Below are 18714 nucleotides of genomic sequence, written 5' to 3' on the forward strand. Positions count from 1 at the left end.
GGCAGGTGGATTACCTGAGGTCAGGAGTTCAAGACCAGCCTGGCCAACACGGTGAAACCCCGTCTCTACAAAAATACAAAAATTAGCTGGGCATGGTAGCGCATGCCTGTAATCCCAACTACTTAGGGGCTGAGGCAGGAGAATTGCTTGAACCTGAGAAGTGGAGGTTGCAGTGAGCTGAGATTACACCACTGCACTCCAGCCTGGGCAACAGAGCGAGACTCCATTACAAAAAACTAAAAAAAATAAAAAATAAAAATAAAAATAATCAACTAATAAATGAACAAAGGAATGAAGAAGCAAGCGGCACCCTGCCCAGAACGTGACCATGGACAATCCATTTGCTTACAGCTAAAAGTTCAGACGGTGCAGAACTGAAAGGGTTACTCATCCCTCTGCAATGACTGTGGATGGAGAGCTGGACATCTGCGGGCTACTTTCATGCTGTCCCTTACCTCTGACGAGAAAGCCGCAAAGTGTGTGCAGGTCCCTCTGGGCCCCTCTCTTGATGTCCCCTGCCTACCTGGGTGGTACACACACTCCACCTCTCTCTCCAGCCACCCTAGCAAGACAATGCAGTGAGTAGCTGCCGGTCTGCTCTCACTATCCCTAAATTGCTGGATGAAAATGCACACAGTTTTGAAACGAGGGGGTTAAAGAACAAAACAGTGGCTGCCCCTGCAGAATTTAAATGTCAGAAAAATATGAACACGCTTGAAACCTTTCCTGGCTCTTTGTGATTCTGCCCTTTCAGATGGTCACCGCCCCCCCACCCCACCCATTTCTAAGTCTCATTCTCTGAATCTACTCTGCTGGAGACTTGCTGGCTATAAAAAGCTTCTTCACCCTAGGACCACGTGCAAGGAGCCTCCACGGACCACAGTAAATGATGGGAACCTGTTAGCAGCCATAGACCCATAGCAAGCTGTCCCCAGCCCTCTGCTACTTCCACACTTGGGTAACGGGTCTAATGAGGAAGAGTGAAAAGGGCTTGCTGATGGCGTGAACGTCTGCAGACAAAAGGAAGGCAGAATTTTGCTTCCTGTGGTGGGATTTGCTACAGAAGCTCAGGTGCTCAGGCTGTAAGCCAGCGGGTCAGGCACGGGCCTGAGAGAATGTGACAGGGGCATGCTTCCTTTCTCCTACCTCCTGACATTGTTTGCCAGAAATAAAAAGGTGAGTGTTAGCTTGGTTTGGCTCTGCAAGGCAATCCCCCTCCCCTGTCACACTGAAGGAGAGACCTCAGGATTGGCAGGGGTGGGGGGCGCGGCTTCTTGCTTTCCCAGTTCTGCTTTCCCTCATTCTGGGCTGGCCACAGCTGCTTCTTGTGGGCAAGAAAGCAGACCTAGCACAGTGACTGCAACCACATAATGAAGGCCTAGGAGAGGGCGCTCTGGGGTTCTACCTCAGCTAGAGCAGGAGGAGAATTCCTCCATTAATGCCATGTGAGCTGCTGCTCGTGGCCCAGAACTCCCCTCTCAGAGGTGGGCACAGCTGTGGCACCTCCCACCACTGTCAGGACATCAGGGTACTATCTTCAGCCTGAGCAATCTCCTCTTCTTGATGACCAAGGAGCGTCCTCCAGCATGTCACGCTGCTCCCCAATGCACTTCATGCCACTGCTGCAGGCTGAGCTTTTCTGGATGATGCTGGGAACGAACCCCACCCTGGCCGGTCGACTTGGCTGGGTGCAAACAGGCAGAGCAAGTGGAAGATGTCTGCCGCAGTGCTCCCAAACAGCGTCTTTCTGGGAAACACTACAAGCAACATCAATCATGACACCCCATATATAAGTGGGTGGACAGGAGGAAAATAGAATTTTGAGGAATAGCAAATCCTAAAAAGCGGAGTTTAGAAATATTGCCACCGAATCCTTCTCTTTTGGTGATTTAGGTTTGAAATACTTAACGTCACCCTAAAAACTGTGCCAGGCCTCTGAATCTGCAAAGGACAACGTGGTCCCACCTCTGCATGTAGTGCAGGGCCTGGCAGTGGCACAGGGAGGTCTACCTGCTGGCCACTGAGATGAACACGATGAAACAGGCACGCCAGTCACTGCCCTGGGAATGGAGGCTACACCGCGCATGCTTCGTGCTTTCTACTGCCATCTCCCACAAGCTCAGTGACACAGAAACAGGCTTTTTTTTTTTTTAACAAGATACCAAACTCATTCTGTGTGATGATGATTAGTTGAAGGCTTTATGGATAAAGGATTAAGCTTAATTCTGTACATTATTTTCCAATATGTTTCCTTCATTTGACAGCAAATGGAAGACATTTTAGTTAGGAAGAGAGAGGACTCACTAATTTAATTCTTACTTGTCCCTGAAAAAAAAAGGACTTCAATGTTATCTGCCTTTAGTTGTAATCAGAAGGCACTACCACCTCTCCCAATTGTGGTTCTTTAATCTGGTACAGGTCAATATCAGAGGTTAAGTCCACTTAGTTAATAATAGGTGAAAGGAGCGATGATAAAGGAATCTCAGAAAGGCTTCTGCACAAATACACATGATATGCCACTCACCAGTGAGATAAAATTCCCATCCCTTAGAATTCATCAATTTTTACTACTTGAAGTGTGTTACATAGACTGGAAGGAAGGAATTGGCGGATGCTCCTAAATCTCTCCAACTAGACTAATATCAAATTTTAAACACTTCTGCTTCAGAGTGTTTGTAATTTTAAACAAATACAAAGAGTGCCCTGGCAGGTTATTTTCAAGGGAGGTAGGATAAAAATACAGCACTGTCTTTCTACATCTATGCTTCACCAAATCTGTGTTCCACACATTTTACAACTTCCTAATACACTTTCTGCTTGCATTAAAAAATACTTAATACTACAAGAACATTAAAAAAAAAAACACGCGAAAGCGAGCATGTGCAAGCCCCTCCCTCATCAAGGGTACTGGGATGGAAATGGACCATTGTTAAATACCAAGTGACAAGCCGCAATGCTTACAGCCCTCGAGAAGTCATCATTGGCCTTTTATGGAGACTGGAGGAGGGAACTCATTGCAATACCACAGAGGACATGAAGATAAGGACCAGGTTGAGGGGAAAAACCGACCATTTTAATGTTCTTCACTATTAAAGCAAACCAAGATACGGATAATGAGCAGTGTTCTTTCTCCTCAGAATATTTTTCAACCAGCCACTGGGGGAGAAATGACAATGACAGTCAGCACGGGGAAACGTTAGCATTGAAGGCTGAGACTTTTTGCATGCGAAACAAGTAAATACCTCCAGTATGGTGACTTAGGTAAGAACACTAAGATGAGAAATGTAGTTCCCTGCACTAAAGCCTGTGCATAACCACACCCTTCCTTCCTTTATGCTTCAGACCCAGGGACCAGGGAGGAAGAGAGGGTGGGAGGGAGGGAAGGAAGGAAGGAGGGAGGAAAGGAGGGAGGCTATTTTCTTCATTACATATCCAGGGAGCTCAGTTGGGTAAAGAGTGTTAGAAGAATCAAGCTATGATTTTGTCAAAACTTTATTTTAGAGCAGTTTTAGATTTAAAGAAAAGCTGCAAAGATGCAACAGACAGTTCCCATGTCCCTCACCCTGTTTCCCCACTGTTAACATCTTCCATTACTACGGTACATTTGTCACAACAAAGAAACTAACACTGGTTACTCACTAATAACTGAACTCCAACCTTTATTTGGATTTCACCAGTTTTTCCATTAGTAACCCCTCCCTCCCTCCCTTCCTCCTCCTCCTCCTTCTTATTCTTCCTCTTTTTTTGATGTAGTCTTGCTCTGTCACCCAGGCTGGAGTGCAGTGGCTCACTGCAACCTCCCGAGTAGCTGGGATTACAGGCGCCCACCACCACGCCTGGCTGATTTTTGTATTTTTAGTAGAGACAGGGTTTCACCATGTTGGCCAGGCTGGTCTCGAACTCCTGACCTCGTAATCCACCCACCTGAGCCTCCCAAAGTGCTGGGATTACAGGCATGAGCCACCGCGCCCGGCCCGATTAGTAACCTCTTTCTGTTTCAGGATCCAATCCAGGGTAGCACATTGTATTTAGCTGTGATCAGATCATGAATCTGTAATGCTTATATAGGTTCCCTAAATGTGTGGTTTTCAGCCTCAGACTACTCCTCTAATCCTAGACACCTGTCCTCTGCCTAGCCCTTATCACCAAAAAGGGGACAGGGGGCGCTGTGGATTGATGTACAGTAAACACCACTAGAGGGTGGTCCATGACACCCCTCTGATCCACTAAGTCCTATGCTCACTGCTTAATGCACACCAGATTTTCTTCTGGGGTAAGGAAATGTTTTAGAACCAGACAGAGGTAGTGGATGTACACTATTGTGAATGCACTTAAAGCCAAGGAGCATTCACTTTAAAATGGTTAATTTTATGTTATGTGAATTTCACCTTAATCTACAAAAGAGTCCTATGCTTCCTGGCACACTGTGGACACAACCATTCTTCATCGTGGGGATAACTCGGACCAAGCTTTCAAAATCACATCCCCCTCTGTATAAATCCCGTCAGTGGTTTCTCACTGAATTAAGGATAAAATCCAAATTCTGCACCAGGGCCTAGAGGCACCTCCCTGACCTGAGCCCTGCCTTCTACCTCCACTTCATCCCCCCTTCACGTGGCTGGCTCCTCCTTCTCACACTGCCTGCCTCAGTTTCCCCTACAAAGGCTTCCTCTGACTAGCCTAATCAGAAGGAGGCCCCCCTGTGGTTCCTGGCCACAGACCCCGGTTAACCACCTGGAGTTATTTTTTAGGCTTCCTTGCCTGTCGGAGTTTCCTCTGTGGCCCTGGCACCTAACAGTGCCTGGCACATGGTAAAGGGGCTCAGATACTTTTTTTTTTTGCGACGGAGTCTCGTCTGTCACCCAGGCTGGAGTGCAATGGCACAATCTTGGCTCACTGCAACCTCTGTCTCCCAGGTTTAAGCAATTCTTCTGCCTCAGCCTCCTGAGTAGCTAGGATTACAGGCGCCCGCCACCATGCCCGGCTAATTTTATATTTTTAGTACAGACAGGGTTTTGCCATGTTGGTCAGGCTGGTCTTGAACTCCTGACCTCAGGTGATCTGCCTACCTTGGCCTCCCAAATTGCTGGGGAGTGGACGCCTGTTGTTGAGCTGGATGAGGGAATGAATGAGATGATGGCCAACTCTCTTATTTCACTACTGGACGAGACCAGAGACGGAAGATGGATGAGAACAGAAGAAGCCGGCTGCTGCCCTGCAGGCAGCTGGCCCTGAGAACTGTGGGGACTGGTGGGGGTGTGGCGGTGGGGGCAGAATCCTCATCAGCCACAGGGCCTGAGTTGGTCCAGGGAAGGGGCCCTGCACTGTCAGGAGCCGGGGAAATGAATTTTCTCTGGTCACTTTTCATTTTGTCTGACATTTCCCATAACAGTTTTTCATAAGGAAGCCCAATATCTGAAAAAGATACAGTGTCCCCAGAGCACAAAGTGGGGAAGGGGCAGGGTGAGGGAGTGCCAGCCTGCTTCCCTTGGCCCATCCCTTGGGCACCAGTGGAGACCACTAGGGCTCTGAGAAACCGAGTTTTAAAACTAGGTTTTCAGAATACAGTGTTTGGAACATCTCAAAAACCTATGGTTTTCCTAAGGTATAATTCACATACAATAAAACTGCCCCTTTGTAGTAATACAGTTCTGAGTTTTGACAAAATGTACAGTTGTGTAACACCACCACAATTAAGATACAGAATATTCCCACCACCCCACATTCCCTTGTGCCCCTTTGGGGCCAAGTCCCTGTACCCTCCCCTAGGCAACCACTGATCTGATTTCTGTCCCTAAGGTTTTGTTTTTTCCAGAATGTCATACATATGGAATCAGACAGTGAGCATCCTTTTCTGTCTGGCTTTTTTTTCACTTTTTCAAAAGCCTCTGATTTGAGACCATGTTTAAACCTCAAAGCATTCAGGTTTTCCTAATGCCGCTTGAGTAAGAAGCAAAGTAAAACTTACCTTCTGGAATACTTGATAGTTGGATTTGGACCATATATCAAGCTGAGGGGAAAGGAGAGAAGGATCATCAGCATCGGTCTTAGAATTCAAGACTTCAAGAAATAATATTGTAACTACTGTTAACCCTTCTTAAACTTGAAAAAAAATCTGATTATAGAATAGTAGGATCTCAGGGTTGAAAAGGATCTTAAATGTCCGACTTAATTTCTTCTTTATCCATTTGTAGGTAAGTTAAGAAAAGTCAATGAAGGAATACAGCAAGTCATCTTGAGGCACCTGCTGCTTCCAGGGCTCCCGCAAGCTGAGCCCCTGGCTCACTTTCAACTTTGATTCTCACCACGGCTCTTGCATTTCTCAATGCCAAGGTCAATGCTACTTCAGGCCCTTTGCACTTGCTGTGCCCTTTGCCTGAATTGTTTTTCCCATAAACCCCCATATGGCTCTTCTTATACTTTCTTTAGCTCAAATATCACCTTATCAGAGAGGCATTTCCCAGTTACCCTATCAAAACATTCTTACCAGTACCTGTTACCTTGATTCTCTTTACTTTTTTCTTTTTTGAGATGGAGTCTGGCCCTGTCACCCAGGCTGGAGTGCAGTGGCGTGATCTCAGCTCACTGCAACCTGCACCTCCCGGGTTCAAGCGATTCTCCTGCTTCAGCCTCCTGAGTGGCTGGGACTATAGGTGTGCGCCATCATGCCTGGTTCATTTTTGTATTTTTAGTAGAGATTGGGTTTCACTATGTTGGCCAGGCTGGTCTCAAACTCCTGACCTCAGGTGATCTGCCCTCCTTGGACTCCCAAAGTACTGGGATTACAGGCATGAGCCATTACCCTGGGCCCTCTTTACCATTTCAAGATTTAAAGTTTTCACAACATTTAAAACTGCCTGAAGCTCTATTATTTCTTTGTTTACTTGTTTCCTGCCTGACTTGCCCATAGGATGGAAGTTCAGTGAGGACAGGAGGCTTGCCCTCCTTCCCACGGCCTCTCCAGGTCCAGAAATGGGGTCTGGCATGTCATGGGCATCAGTAGGTCTTTTCTGAGTGGAGGAAAGCTGGCAGCATTCAGCTGCTGAGCACCTGTTCCATGCCAGGCACTGCACTAGGCCCTCCACACACACTCATGTAATCCCCAGAACTGGCCCACGTGACTGGCCCCATGAACAGTCTTACTCTCCAGATGGGGAAACAATAGCTCAGAGCCATTCATGAGCCCAAGGCTATCTGGCGAGGCATCTTACAGATGGCCTCATCTGGTGGTGCTCAAATCCTGGCTGAGCATCAGAAGCCCCTGGGGGAAGGTTTTTGTTTTTTAATATACGGATTGCTCAGTTCCTCCCCTAGAGTATGAATCAATGGCTGGAGAGGGCCCAAGAGCCTGTTCCATTGTTTGTTTTGTAGCCCTGCTCCCAAGGGTAACTGACAACTGGCCGGTCAAGAGCCCCTGCTCTAGGGCACCCCTACTTGACGAATGAGGAAGCTGGAGGAGGCGTGAGTTGGCATGTGGGTAGGGCTCACAGTAAACCCAGTCCAGTCCTCCTCTGGCCACACTTGGTCACACACAGCGTACTTCAGTAGCTCATTCTAACCAAAACCATTTTGGTTTTTACTGGTTTGCATGATATACCAAATCAATGCCTTCTGTTTCAAGAGTTTAGAACAAATTAAGTTTCGCAAAAACAGAACTACCCACAATACAGTGCTGACAGAGACGGCTCAAGGGCAACGAGAAAACGAGAAAGCCATCACTGTGTCCCATAGGTGCTAAAAAGTTGACTTTAATATATGAGTCCAAGAGTTGAGTGAATGGAACACCTGGTCAATGGGCCTCTAGGAACCTGCCTTTGGGGTTGGCCAGCGGTCAGGGAGAGCCCTGGGCCATGGCGGTTTAGGCCTGTGTGGTGTGTGATTGATTTTGGAGCACCAGAAAGCACTGGGAAGCCATTGGACAGGAAAAGTCCTTGAAGAAGACAGGATGTGTTGCATTTGACCCAGGACACTTCAGAGCTCTGTGTCTATTCTGCGGAAGACACTAAAACCTGGCTTTCTGAAAACAGTGCTTGGAAATTAAAAGCAGGGCTGTGAACAGGCATATACATTCAGTTCTCCTGGCTTTTCCCTGTTCACAATTAGTTTCATGAAAATTTCACCGTGTTTGAAGACTTTTAGGACAGTAGAGAAGGTTAAGATGATTCTGAGGAGGCCACTCTGTACTTCTGCAGGAGAGGGCAGAGGTTTAGTTCATCAAACTCCATGACAAATCATGGAGGAGCTTTCATTGATCAAGCATTCATTCATTCAATAGGAAAAATGAACTTCAAGTTCACCCACTTCTCCCTACCCCCACTGCCTGCACCGTCTCCTTCTTGGATTGCCACAAAAACCCTCAACAGATCACCCTCCTTCTACTCTGGCTAAACTGCTCTTCAGAAAGGTGGTGTCAATTGCCAGTCAGTGCCCCCCACTTAAACCACCGGAGGGAGTAAGAATCTTAAAGATCTTCCAGCGCTGGAATTCTAATTTGACAGCTCAACACTTTGCAAGGGGAAAAGTGACGTTACCTCCAGATAACTCTGAGGGAAACCTCAAAAGAAACATATGAAATTAATTCCCCCACGTTATCAATTCTGTTGAAGAAAACTACTATTGGGCAGCTGGTCATATTTGGGAGGATAAATCGGGTTCGTATCACTTTCTCAGGGCAGCAGTTTAGCCCAGGGCTTAACAAATGCAGCATTTAAAGATTATTCAGGGGTTGCAGGATGAATAAGAATGACTTTTGCATCTTTTAGTTGTACCAAAATCACTGCCAAGATGACAGGGAGAAGCCAAAGATTCTAAATCTCAATTTTAGGAAGAGGAACACCGATGTCTGAACTTGGAACTAATATAGTTCTCCTTCCATTCTGAGCCCACAGCTGTTTCTTCTGAACTTCTTCACTGTTTACCCTTCCTGCCTGCTTACATCATACATAAGCAGACCAAGACATAAACACAGAGCCAAGAAAAACAGAAAAGAAGAATCTGCTAGATTAAAAAGTTATAGTTTTTATTTAAAAGATAAACATATTTAAAAATCCTTCAGTATCTGCAAAAGTTTTAATTTTAAAAAATCTAGAGAAAAATACGCATAGGTTTAATGAAAACATGGCCTCTCCAGCCTCACTGTGGATTCTCAAAACACACCGCATTTATTCAAAGTGAGGATGATGCTCTTTTTAAAAGGTTTAAATATATTATTCAGGACCCTAGGGAAAAGCTCCTACCATCTGGGACAGAAGGACCTTAGACAATACGGTCTATTTACCTGGCGCGCACGGGTGAAAAGGGACCCCTTAACCACAGGGCCCTCTTTTGCTAGGAATGCACAGCAGGTGGTTCGTACTTGATTTTCTGCTAGATTTATGCCAAAGAAAGCCACGGAAATGAGCATTCTGGAGGCAATGCCCTGCCTCTCCTCAGGGCCAGGAAGATTTCAGAAATTCATTTCAGGGAGCCAGGACTGATCCAAGTGAGTATTTATTAGCTTCGGCTTATTTGCTGCAGAGGCAGACATGGCTACCAATTCTTTGCTGGCTGCAATATTCAAAAAAGCATTCTGGAAGCTGCAAACCTTCAGCCTGATGAACAAGAAATTATTCTGAACTATGGTATCAGGAAAATGAAAGCGAAGCACCCTTCGGTATTCTGAGCAAGCATTAGAAAGATCTGAAAACACAGCAGTCAACCTTGTGGTAATTGGTGGCTGAGTCTGCAGTCTCAGGAGCAGCCTCCTGGCCTCTGGGGATTGCAGTTAGTATTTTAAGGGTGGGGTGTGGTCTGTTCTCAGGTGAAATGAAAACAAACCCTGCAGATGACCAACTGCTTCAGCACAGACACATCTGTTCTCAGGGCAAACACCAAGGTATCAAAAGACCTCTTGACACACAGGAAGAACTGGTGAAAATGGTGACAAATCAAATTTATTCACTGACAAGAACAATCAGAGCGACCCAATATCAGCAGGCAGGTGATTCTGTCTGCAGTGCTGACCACCACCACCACCTCCATCACAACCAGCAAGGGCAGATGCCATTTACTGATGAAGATGATGCATTCGGCCTGCCCTTTACCTGCATTACTTTTAAAATCCTTTTGGCAATAACATGAGGTTGATAAAACCATTTCCAATTCACAGATGAGGACACTGAGGCTCAGAGAAGTTAGGCAACTTGTCCACCATTGCATAGTTAATGCGAGGTGGGGGAATTCGAAACCAGGTATGTGTGCAGAGGCCCAGCTCTTACCCTGGGAGGAAGAGACTGCCTTCCAGTTAGACAGCAGGCAGGATGCCGGGGCTGCGCGCTCCCTAAACTGTCACTTGCGCAGCTCTTCTGGGAGCATAGTTCTGCTTTGAGGCCTGCTGCTGTGACAACCACTGCCGTTAAATTCATTTAACAGCAAGTGAACATTTTGGCAGCTTATCAGAAAGTTATCAATTCTCTACTTCATTCAAAAAACAGTGGAATCGATTCAAAATTATCTAAATAAAACTCATAAGCTACACAAGGTTCCAACTTTTAGAACCTTTATTTAGTAGCTTCATCTTGCAAGGTGAGCAGGTGATAGGCCTATCAGTTTGGGTACAATGCTGCAGACCAGCTATGGTGACGGATCTCTTCATGGTTACCCACGTTTTCAAAACCATAAACTTCTGTGTGGTCACCCTCTCAAATCTGCCCACCCTCCCCAGAGAATAAAAGAGTGAACAAGAGCCTCACCCAAGAACACAGTGTTACAGGTCTATTATTCTTCAACTTTTCACTTTCAATCAGGACATGCATTTGTTACTAAAAAACTGCTGAAAGCACAATTTCAGGGCATCCTCTGCATATGAATTAAACTGGATTCCCCTTTCCCTGGCTTTCACCCTTCCCCCTAGAAGTAACAAGAGGCCATTTTTCTGAAGGTCGTCTGAACAATTTCAAAGGCTATAACAAATCAAAATGTTCCCTGCATCGGATATCAAACAGGGCTGATGCCAACACTTATTAGAGAAATCAGATTCAGCTCCCCACCCCCTCGACCCACATGCACACACACAGCCAACTTTGAAGTGGGAAGAATGCGGGGATCAGAAATTACCCTGGAGACGGCTCTGGCTGTCTTTGAAGGTTTCCTTTGATACCACCATTTCTTTTCCTCACTTATGCTCGGAGGCTAAAAGCTGCCTTTTTTATTGATATGGGGTAATTAATGAAGCCATAGCATTAACATAACCTAAATCCCCTAAAAAGATAAATTCAAACGAGACACATATTTTTTTCAGTTAAGTCTGACTGGTATAAAATCAGGACAATGGCCAGGTATTCATCTTCAGTCCTGCCTTTTAACATGCTGAGTCATGGCTCTTGCTACTCCCTGATTACAATGAATAAGTGGTTGGTAAGTCCGAAAAGCATTTTTATTTTATTAGAGGAATCAGGCTATTGGTCCTTGGTATCAAAAATATGCATTGCAGGTAAAGAGACAGGATGCTAGGGTCGTGGTGGTGGTGGTTATAGCGAAGTGCAAAGTGATAGCCTTGCTGGGCTGGATTCTGATGGGGAAAAAACCCGCAAGGTCTGGAAATTAGGGGTGGTGCTGGGCCACTACAGCAGCAATAAGGATAATGAAACTTTCGAATGTGCTGGTTGCTTTGGGCTTGGAGGACACAGACAACTGCACAGGCAGAAGTTAAGCCCATAGGAAGCTTCCTGAGCCACACCCTGGGCCTCTGTGGCTGTGCTCCAGGAGACTGCAGCAAAACACCCCCCTGCAGCCACCTAGGCACCAACTCAGCAAACGCAGGGCTGCATCCCGGGAGCAGCGACGTCTCCAGCAACAACGTGCTCTTGTAGAACACATGTCAGGCCCCAAGGGCTCCTTCCAGACGCCACATTTCATTTGGGATGTGCCAGACAATTCAACATATTAATTGCACTAATGCCTAGATAGTATATAAATAAAGTACACACACACAGAGTACTCAAAATAGAGCACTAATAATGTCTGCGTGGTTTATTTTTATCATTTGTGAAGTGCTCTGAAAAAAAGGGGCTAATCAAATTGGCTAGGATTAGATTCTGGGCGGAGCAGTCATTTGAGAGCTTCTCTGCCAAATGTGGTCAGTGTGTCCTTAAAATAACAAAGGGGCCTGGTTCTCTCAGTCTTGCAATTTCCACTTTTAGGGTCCCTGCTTACTGCTTACAGTTGTAAAGGGGGATGCAAGCCTTCCTGTCCCACCACATTTCTGATGTCAACCTAGGTCCCAAAGGCACAGCCATTTTCCTTCGGAGGAAGAGAGAAGCCAGGCTAATCTCTCATCAGGAGGGCCCGAGGTCTCCCTTTACTCGTGTGTCTCCTTTATCCTTTGACTTATTTATGACTTCAATTCCTGCCGCTCCTTTTAGTCCCCATTTCTCATTTTTGATTCTCCACTTTCCATTCCAGCGTAAGCATTTTCATATCCCAAGCAGGCTTTTTCATCATCTCCTCCCAGACAGGATTGGACTCCTACCGTGCTCCTGGCACAGAAGTGCACCCTAGAGACAGAGAGTCACACGATGGAGCCTGTGCCCTTGAGGAGCTCCCGGTAGATGCAGGATTGAGATCCAGCCCTGTGTGGCTGTGGGCAACTTTACCATTCTAGGTCTCAGTTTCTCCATGTGTAAAACGAGTCTAAGAGCAGCGCCTATGTCATGATGCTGTGAGGAGGATTCGACAGCCACCGTGGGCAAAGTTCGCTTTGTGCAGTGCCTACCTGACCAATGTATGTTAGTATTGTTAGTATTTTTATTAATTGCAAGATGGACATGTAAATAATCATGATGCACTAATACTAGTACTAGTAAAAGATTGTTCTGAATTCTATGGGTGGGTGGATAATGATGATTACTCTGTGCTGTAAGGAGAGGCAAACCCAAGTCGGCCATCTCTAGAGCCCATGCTCATAAGCAAAGAGGCTCTTGGGAAAATGGAGACAGGACGGGAAGGAAGATGGCATTCAGCCAGTGTAAAAGGAAGAGTAAAACTTTGTCAGGTGGACTAGGAGGGATCCCAGGGCAAAAGGCACAGAACGTGCAAATACCTGAAAGAGTCTGGCATGTTGTGGGAGCTACAGGGAACACGAGGCTGGAGATAAGATGAGGTGTGTGTAGAGGATGCCAGATGAGGTCAGAAAGGAAGGCAGGGGCTGTGCCATGAGGCATTTAGACGCCTTGCAGAGGAGTCTGGATTTTATTCTACAAGCCAGAGTTTTCAGAAGTATGTTCTACAAAATGGCAATGTCACAATATGCTCTAAGAATAAAGGAAGAAAAAAAGAATTTGGTGGCCAAATAAGTTAGGAAAATATTGCATACTCTCTACTCCCTGTAAGATATTCATAAGGCACATCAGCAAACTGGTTTCCACAGTAAAGAAACCCACTGAACTTTCTCTAACCCAGAGTTTCTCAAACTTGTTTGACCATGCATTGCTTTCTGCCTAACATCTATTAATATCCTACTTTCCTACTTTGGGGAGGGCTGCTTTGGGCAAGGGGGAGATGGCAAAAAGAAAGAGAATCATCCGCTTGCATGTGTATTTTAGGAAGACAGCTCTGGAAGCCAAGTGAAGGACAGACTGTGAGGGAAGCAAGACTGGAGACTAGAAGTGAGGCGGTGCGTGCATTCTTCAGTGCAGAGATAATGAGAGCCGGAGAGGAGCGAGAGGGGTGGAGAGGGATGGGGGGCCCAGTTTGAGAGTTACTTAAGAGGGAGAACTGCCAGTAATCACTGACAGCCTAGACCAGCGGGATGAAGGGAAGAAAGGTTTAACCAATTAGGTGGTGGTACTGTTAACCAAGATAAGGAAAAGAGGAGGGAAACTGAGTGTAGGGAGAGAGATGATGAGTTTTGTTTTGGACAGGCTAAACTTGAGGAACATGGGAAGTCTGATCTAGAAACAAATCATGAGTGATCCTTGTGTGGGTGACATGGATGAGAATGGCCAAAGAGAATGTGCAGAGGGAGAAGAAAACTCTGGGAAACTGGGAAGTCAAGGGGGAAGACAAGAAAGAAGGAAGTAACTGGAGCAGCTGAGGAGGGGTGTTCAGAGGCGTTTTGGAAGCATCATACCTATGAGACTCTATACTCCAAGACCCTTATTTTAAGTTAGAATAAAAATAACACTAGTTATCATTTACTGAGTATTGACTAGATGGCAAAGTGCCAAGTGCTTTATGTGTATTACTTTGGACACTTTCAGTAAGGGCCAATTAAATAGAATGTTAAAGGTATCATGCAAAGTAGGTAAATTTCCACTCCTTCTTACGATCTCAATTCAGAGCATGCTTCATTTGCACCCTAAGTTTGGTAACCCTAGTAGCACGGTCCTGATTATGACTCACCTTTCTACATATTTGTTCTTCATCTCTCCAATTCGTTTGTAAGTCCTTGGCAAGCAAGGGCTATGTTCTGTATCAGGAGTGACTATGAAGTTGTCAACTTTGAAAAAACCCAACAAGAATGGCATCTCAAAATGCCACTGCCCATGGTCTCTGCGAGGGTATACACTACCCTCGGTGCTGCTTCTGCTGCTGACCGACAGTGTGGAACCTTCTGGAGCAGCTGTCAGAGTTTACAAATCAGATACACAGACCACACCTGACTGATTACTTATTTTACATGCGTGCTCCAAAGACATTTGGTTTTTCCAAAAAGAAAAAGGAAATCTCCCCTCAATGAATGATTTAGTATCAACGAGGAAATTTACGAAAACTGGGCACAGTCCTTGCAGCAGGAGTAGCATCCCACGTAGACACTTGTGTGGAATGTGGAAATGCTGGGTTACTTGTTCAAAACACACATCTCATTATATCACGGGCTATGCTTCTTATGTAACGCCCTGCTATGTGCTAAGCCACAGTTACCACCTTTTTTTAAAGAACATTCTATTCTCATTATAATGTGGCTGTTGGGTGGTGAGTGCTAGTATTCATACTAACAAACTTTTACATTTTAATGAGAGTCACGAGGAAGGAAAGGCTCCCGATGGGGTGGGGAGACCAGGCTCCCTGCTGACAGTGGCCTGGGAGAGTGTGGGGCATCTCAGGCACAGTGTTCATTACACTCTGGTGCAAACACAAATGAAGGCTGTCAGCTCCCATCAGCATCGTCTGACGCTCTCTGTGGAGCCATACGGAGACTGTACAGTCAAAAGGAATTAGGGGTTCACAAGGGTGAACTTTCCATGAAACAAGTCATCCGTGGAAATAACACGTCTTCTTTCAACAGCAGTATTCAATATATGCTGCTGTGCACAGCAACTTCCTAAGGGCAACTTGTTAGTTTTGTGGAAAAAGAGTGTCATCGGGTTGTGTCAAATGAATGGGAATTTTCCTCGTGGTTCTAGGAAAAGCAAAATGCTGAACCTTGGGCTATTGAGGAGCTGCTTGACTTGGGGAAAAAAATCCATTTCCTCAGAAGACACATTTAATGAGGCAACTGGGGTCTAAGGTGATAAATTAGAAATTCAACTAAGGGCATCAGGCTTAGAGGAAAAAGCAGAAGCTTGATGAAGAATGCAAGCAGAGAGAATGAAATGTTTTTTCACAAAGTGTTCATCCTCACACTGACAAATCTATGTTTGCTGGTCATTTCCGCTATGATTGCTAGTTTTTAATGCCATTTATCTGGGATTCGACTACGTTTGTTCTGGGATGCAGAAAATCAAGGAACACACAAGACTCCAGAATGCTTACCTTGCCATCTTCTGTGTAGACATTCTCGTTATATCCCTTTACTATTGTTCGATCGATGAACAGGCTCCGCATGACGACGATCACTTTCAACACCTTTCCCAAGGTCACCTGCCAAAACACATGTAAGCTGACACTCGAACATGCAAATCACACAAAGTTGGGCAGGAGTGTGAGAAGAAATGACCACCTGGCCAATCCAGTGAGACTGGATTCACGGTGCTGGCCCTGTGGACCCTCCAGTGCTGGAAAATGAACTCTCAATAACAGCAAGTTCTTTCTGTAATCACTGAAAAATGTTTTGGGCCTCAACTCGTCTAACTTCCCTAAATTTATTTATATTTTTGGCTTACAAACTCTGAGGATAAGTTTCATATGTTTACTATCTGCTGGAAAAAGTGAAATCCTTCCCTTTCCCATTTTAAGATTTTCTTTTTCAAAGGCGAGGATTCTGCAATTCTGGCAATTATAGGATTTAGTGAGCGCGTTGTTTCATACTATGTCATGGCCCTGTGTATACCTATGCAATATGTACAGAGTACAATATACAGAGCAAAGGCAAGTCCCAAATGCCTCTTGGTTGAACTATCTATTTATAGTAACTGGTAAAAGTGGAAAAGCAATACCAAATAAAGTCAGGAGGTAAAAGGAAAGTAGCTGAATTTTATCTCCAAAAAAGAAACATGATCCTGGAAATACATTTAAGTGCTTTTACTCTCAGAACCTAAGCACATATTATACATTTTAAAAAAAAATCCTAAAAAAAGTGCAGTTTCATGTATGCCAGGGAAAAAGGAACCTGCTGTGCTTGCTGGAATAGGCTCAGCACCAAGAATAGAAACAGCACCTTCCTTTCTTTAGGGACACTATTGTGTGGATATGGCTGTTTCCCTCCACCAAAACTCAGGTTGAAATTTTATCCCCAGTGTGGTGTTGGGAGGTGGGGCCTAGTGGGGGGTGTTTGGGTCAAGGAGGCGGATCCCTCAGAAATGGCTGGGTTTCTTCTCGAGGTACTGTGTCCCTGCTCTGGCGAGACTGGATCAGCTCCCTCGAGAGTGGGTTGTTATAAAGCCAGGACACTCCTTGGGTTTTGTTCTTCACACATGTCTGCCTCCCCTTAGACCTTCCACCATGTTGTGATGTTTGTGATGCAGTGCAACAGAAAAGCCCTCGCCAGACGGTGAAGCAGATACGGGCATCATGCTTCTTATACTTCCCAACCAGCAGAACTGTGAGCTTAATCTCTTTTCTTATAAATTACCCAGCTTCAGGTATTTGGTTATAGCAACAATAAACAATATACGGATGAAGACGAGGGGCTCATGTAACTCTTCTAAGACTTTGCTAAAGCTTTTCATTTCATATATGAGTCCCTGGACGCAGACCCCAGCCCGGGACCCACCCGCCCATAGTCTGAGTTGCTCTGATGAGGCTTTGATGTCACAGAATTTGCTGAAAGAAAGCCCTGTTGAGCTGCCTAAAAGTAAGAGCCTTAGCCCCAAATGGCAATCCTGATCCTTCAACTCCAACCTGCCATCAGTTTCTGGGGATGCCACCTCCAATCACCCCTTCCTTATGTCCCCATTCCTTGCAGTTTTCCAACTGATCATCCTCAACAACAACCTTCCTCTTTCCTTGATTAGTCCTGGGTATCAGTGAACACCTCCAACATTTGATTCCTTCAATAATTTCAAGCGTTAGGTTGATAGCTCTATTTCTGTATATTTTAAATAGTACTGAATACAAACATGGTAAGAAAAAACATTTATTTACATTTAAGGGAATGCTAATAAAGGCATCCTATTTCTATATAACACTTTTAAATATTGTCACACCATGTAATGTTCAGTGGGTCTCTTTATTTTTTGTTGTCCTATGTCCAGTCAATGGGTCATTTTTTTGTGTAACTGAAAATCCCTATCTAAGGATGCCAATAAACCATGGAGGTAGAGTGAGTAACTCTGTCTTTAGTCAAAATGGAGCCTACTGGAAGAAAGGCAGGGAGGGAGAGCAACTGAGTTATAGTTTTTTTTTTTTTTTTTTTTTTTTTTTGAGACGAAGTCTTGCTCTTTCAGCCAGGCTGGAGTGCAGTGGTGTGATCTCGGCTCACTGCAACATCCATCTCCCAGGTTCAAGCGATTCTCCTGCCTCAGCCTCCCAAGTAGCTGGGACTATAGGCGCACACAACCACATCTGGCTAAGTTTTTTGTACTGTTAGTAGAGACGGGGTTTCACCATTTGGCCAGGCTGGTCTCAAATTCCTGACCTCAAGTGATCCATCTGCCTTGGCCTCCCAAAGTGCTGGGATTACAGGCGTGAGCCACCACGCCTGGCCAAGTTATAGTTTTGTAGTTACGGGCACTGAAATCGATACCTTCTCACTAGGCTAAAGTGAATGTAGGTCCAACACATTCTCCACAGCTCTCCTCTGGAAGGGCCACTGTTTGCAACTGCACATTTTAACTTTCTTTGTTAATAAGCCTAGGTGACTAAGCAATTGTTTCCTGAAACACCAAAACCTGGCTGACATTAATTAAATGATAAATTGCCTTTGTAATTTAAGTTTCTTAAGATGGATTTTAGAAATACACACTAATAACGCCAGAAATTTTATATTCAAATTTTTTCTATTAAAAGTTAATTTTGGTATTTTAAAGTTAACTAATACTTTAAAAAGTTAAAAATATAAATGTTTATTATGGGAAAATCTAAAATTAGAGAACAAAGGAAGAAGACAGTTGTTCCTGGTCTTGTGATGGAAAGATAATCACCATTAACATTTTGGGGTACTTCCTTTCAATCATTTTATTATCAAAGGCTTATGGTTTTTGAATTTCTAACATCGTTATAATGAAACTATATATGTATATTTTCTTTCTTTTTTCTTTTTCTGAAACAGAGTCTCGCTCTGTCGCCCAGGCCGGAGTGCAGTGGCGCCATCTTGGCTCACTGTGACCTCTGCCTCCCGGGTTCAAGTGATTCTCC

General features: G+C 45.0%; 1 protein-coding gene across 1 annotated transcript in view; it reads right to left on the minus strand.

Annotated features, from left to right (window-relative positions):
- Positions 1-18714, minus strand: part of MED27 (mediator complex subunit 27) — a 227964-nt gene that overhangs the window by 17206 nt on the left and 192044 nt on the right. Inside the window, exons 5-6 of the mRNA XM_003276779.1 lie at positions 15733-15840; positions 5969-6010 (exon numbers count right to left, since the gene is read on the minus strand). Of these exons, the coding sequence (XP_003276827.1) occupies positions 5969-6010; positions 15733-15840 (150 nt within the window). The remainder of the gene's footprint in view (positions 1-5968; positions 6011-15732; positions 15841-18714) is intronic.

The sequence above is a fragment of the Nomascus leucogenys genome, chromosome 8, assembly GCF_006542625.1.
Source record: "Nomascus leucogenys isolate Asia chromosome 8, Asia_NLE_v1, whole genome shotgun sequence".
In the NCBI taxonomy this organism is placed as follows: Eukaryota; Metazoa; Chordata; class Mammalia; order Primates; family Hylobatidae; genus Nomascus; species Nomascus leucogenys.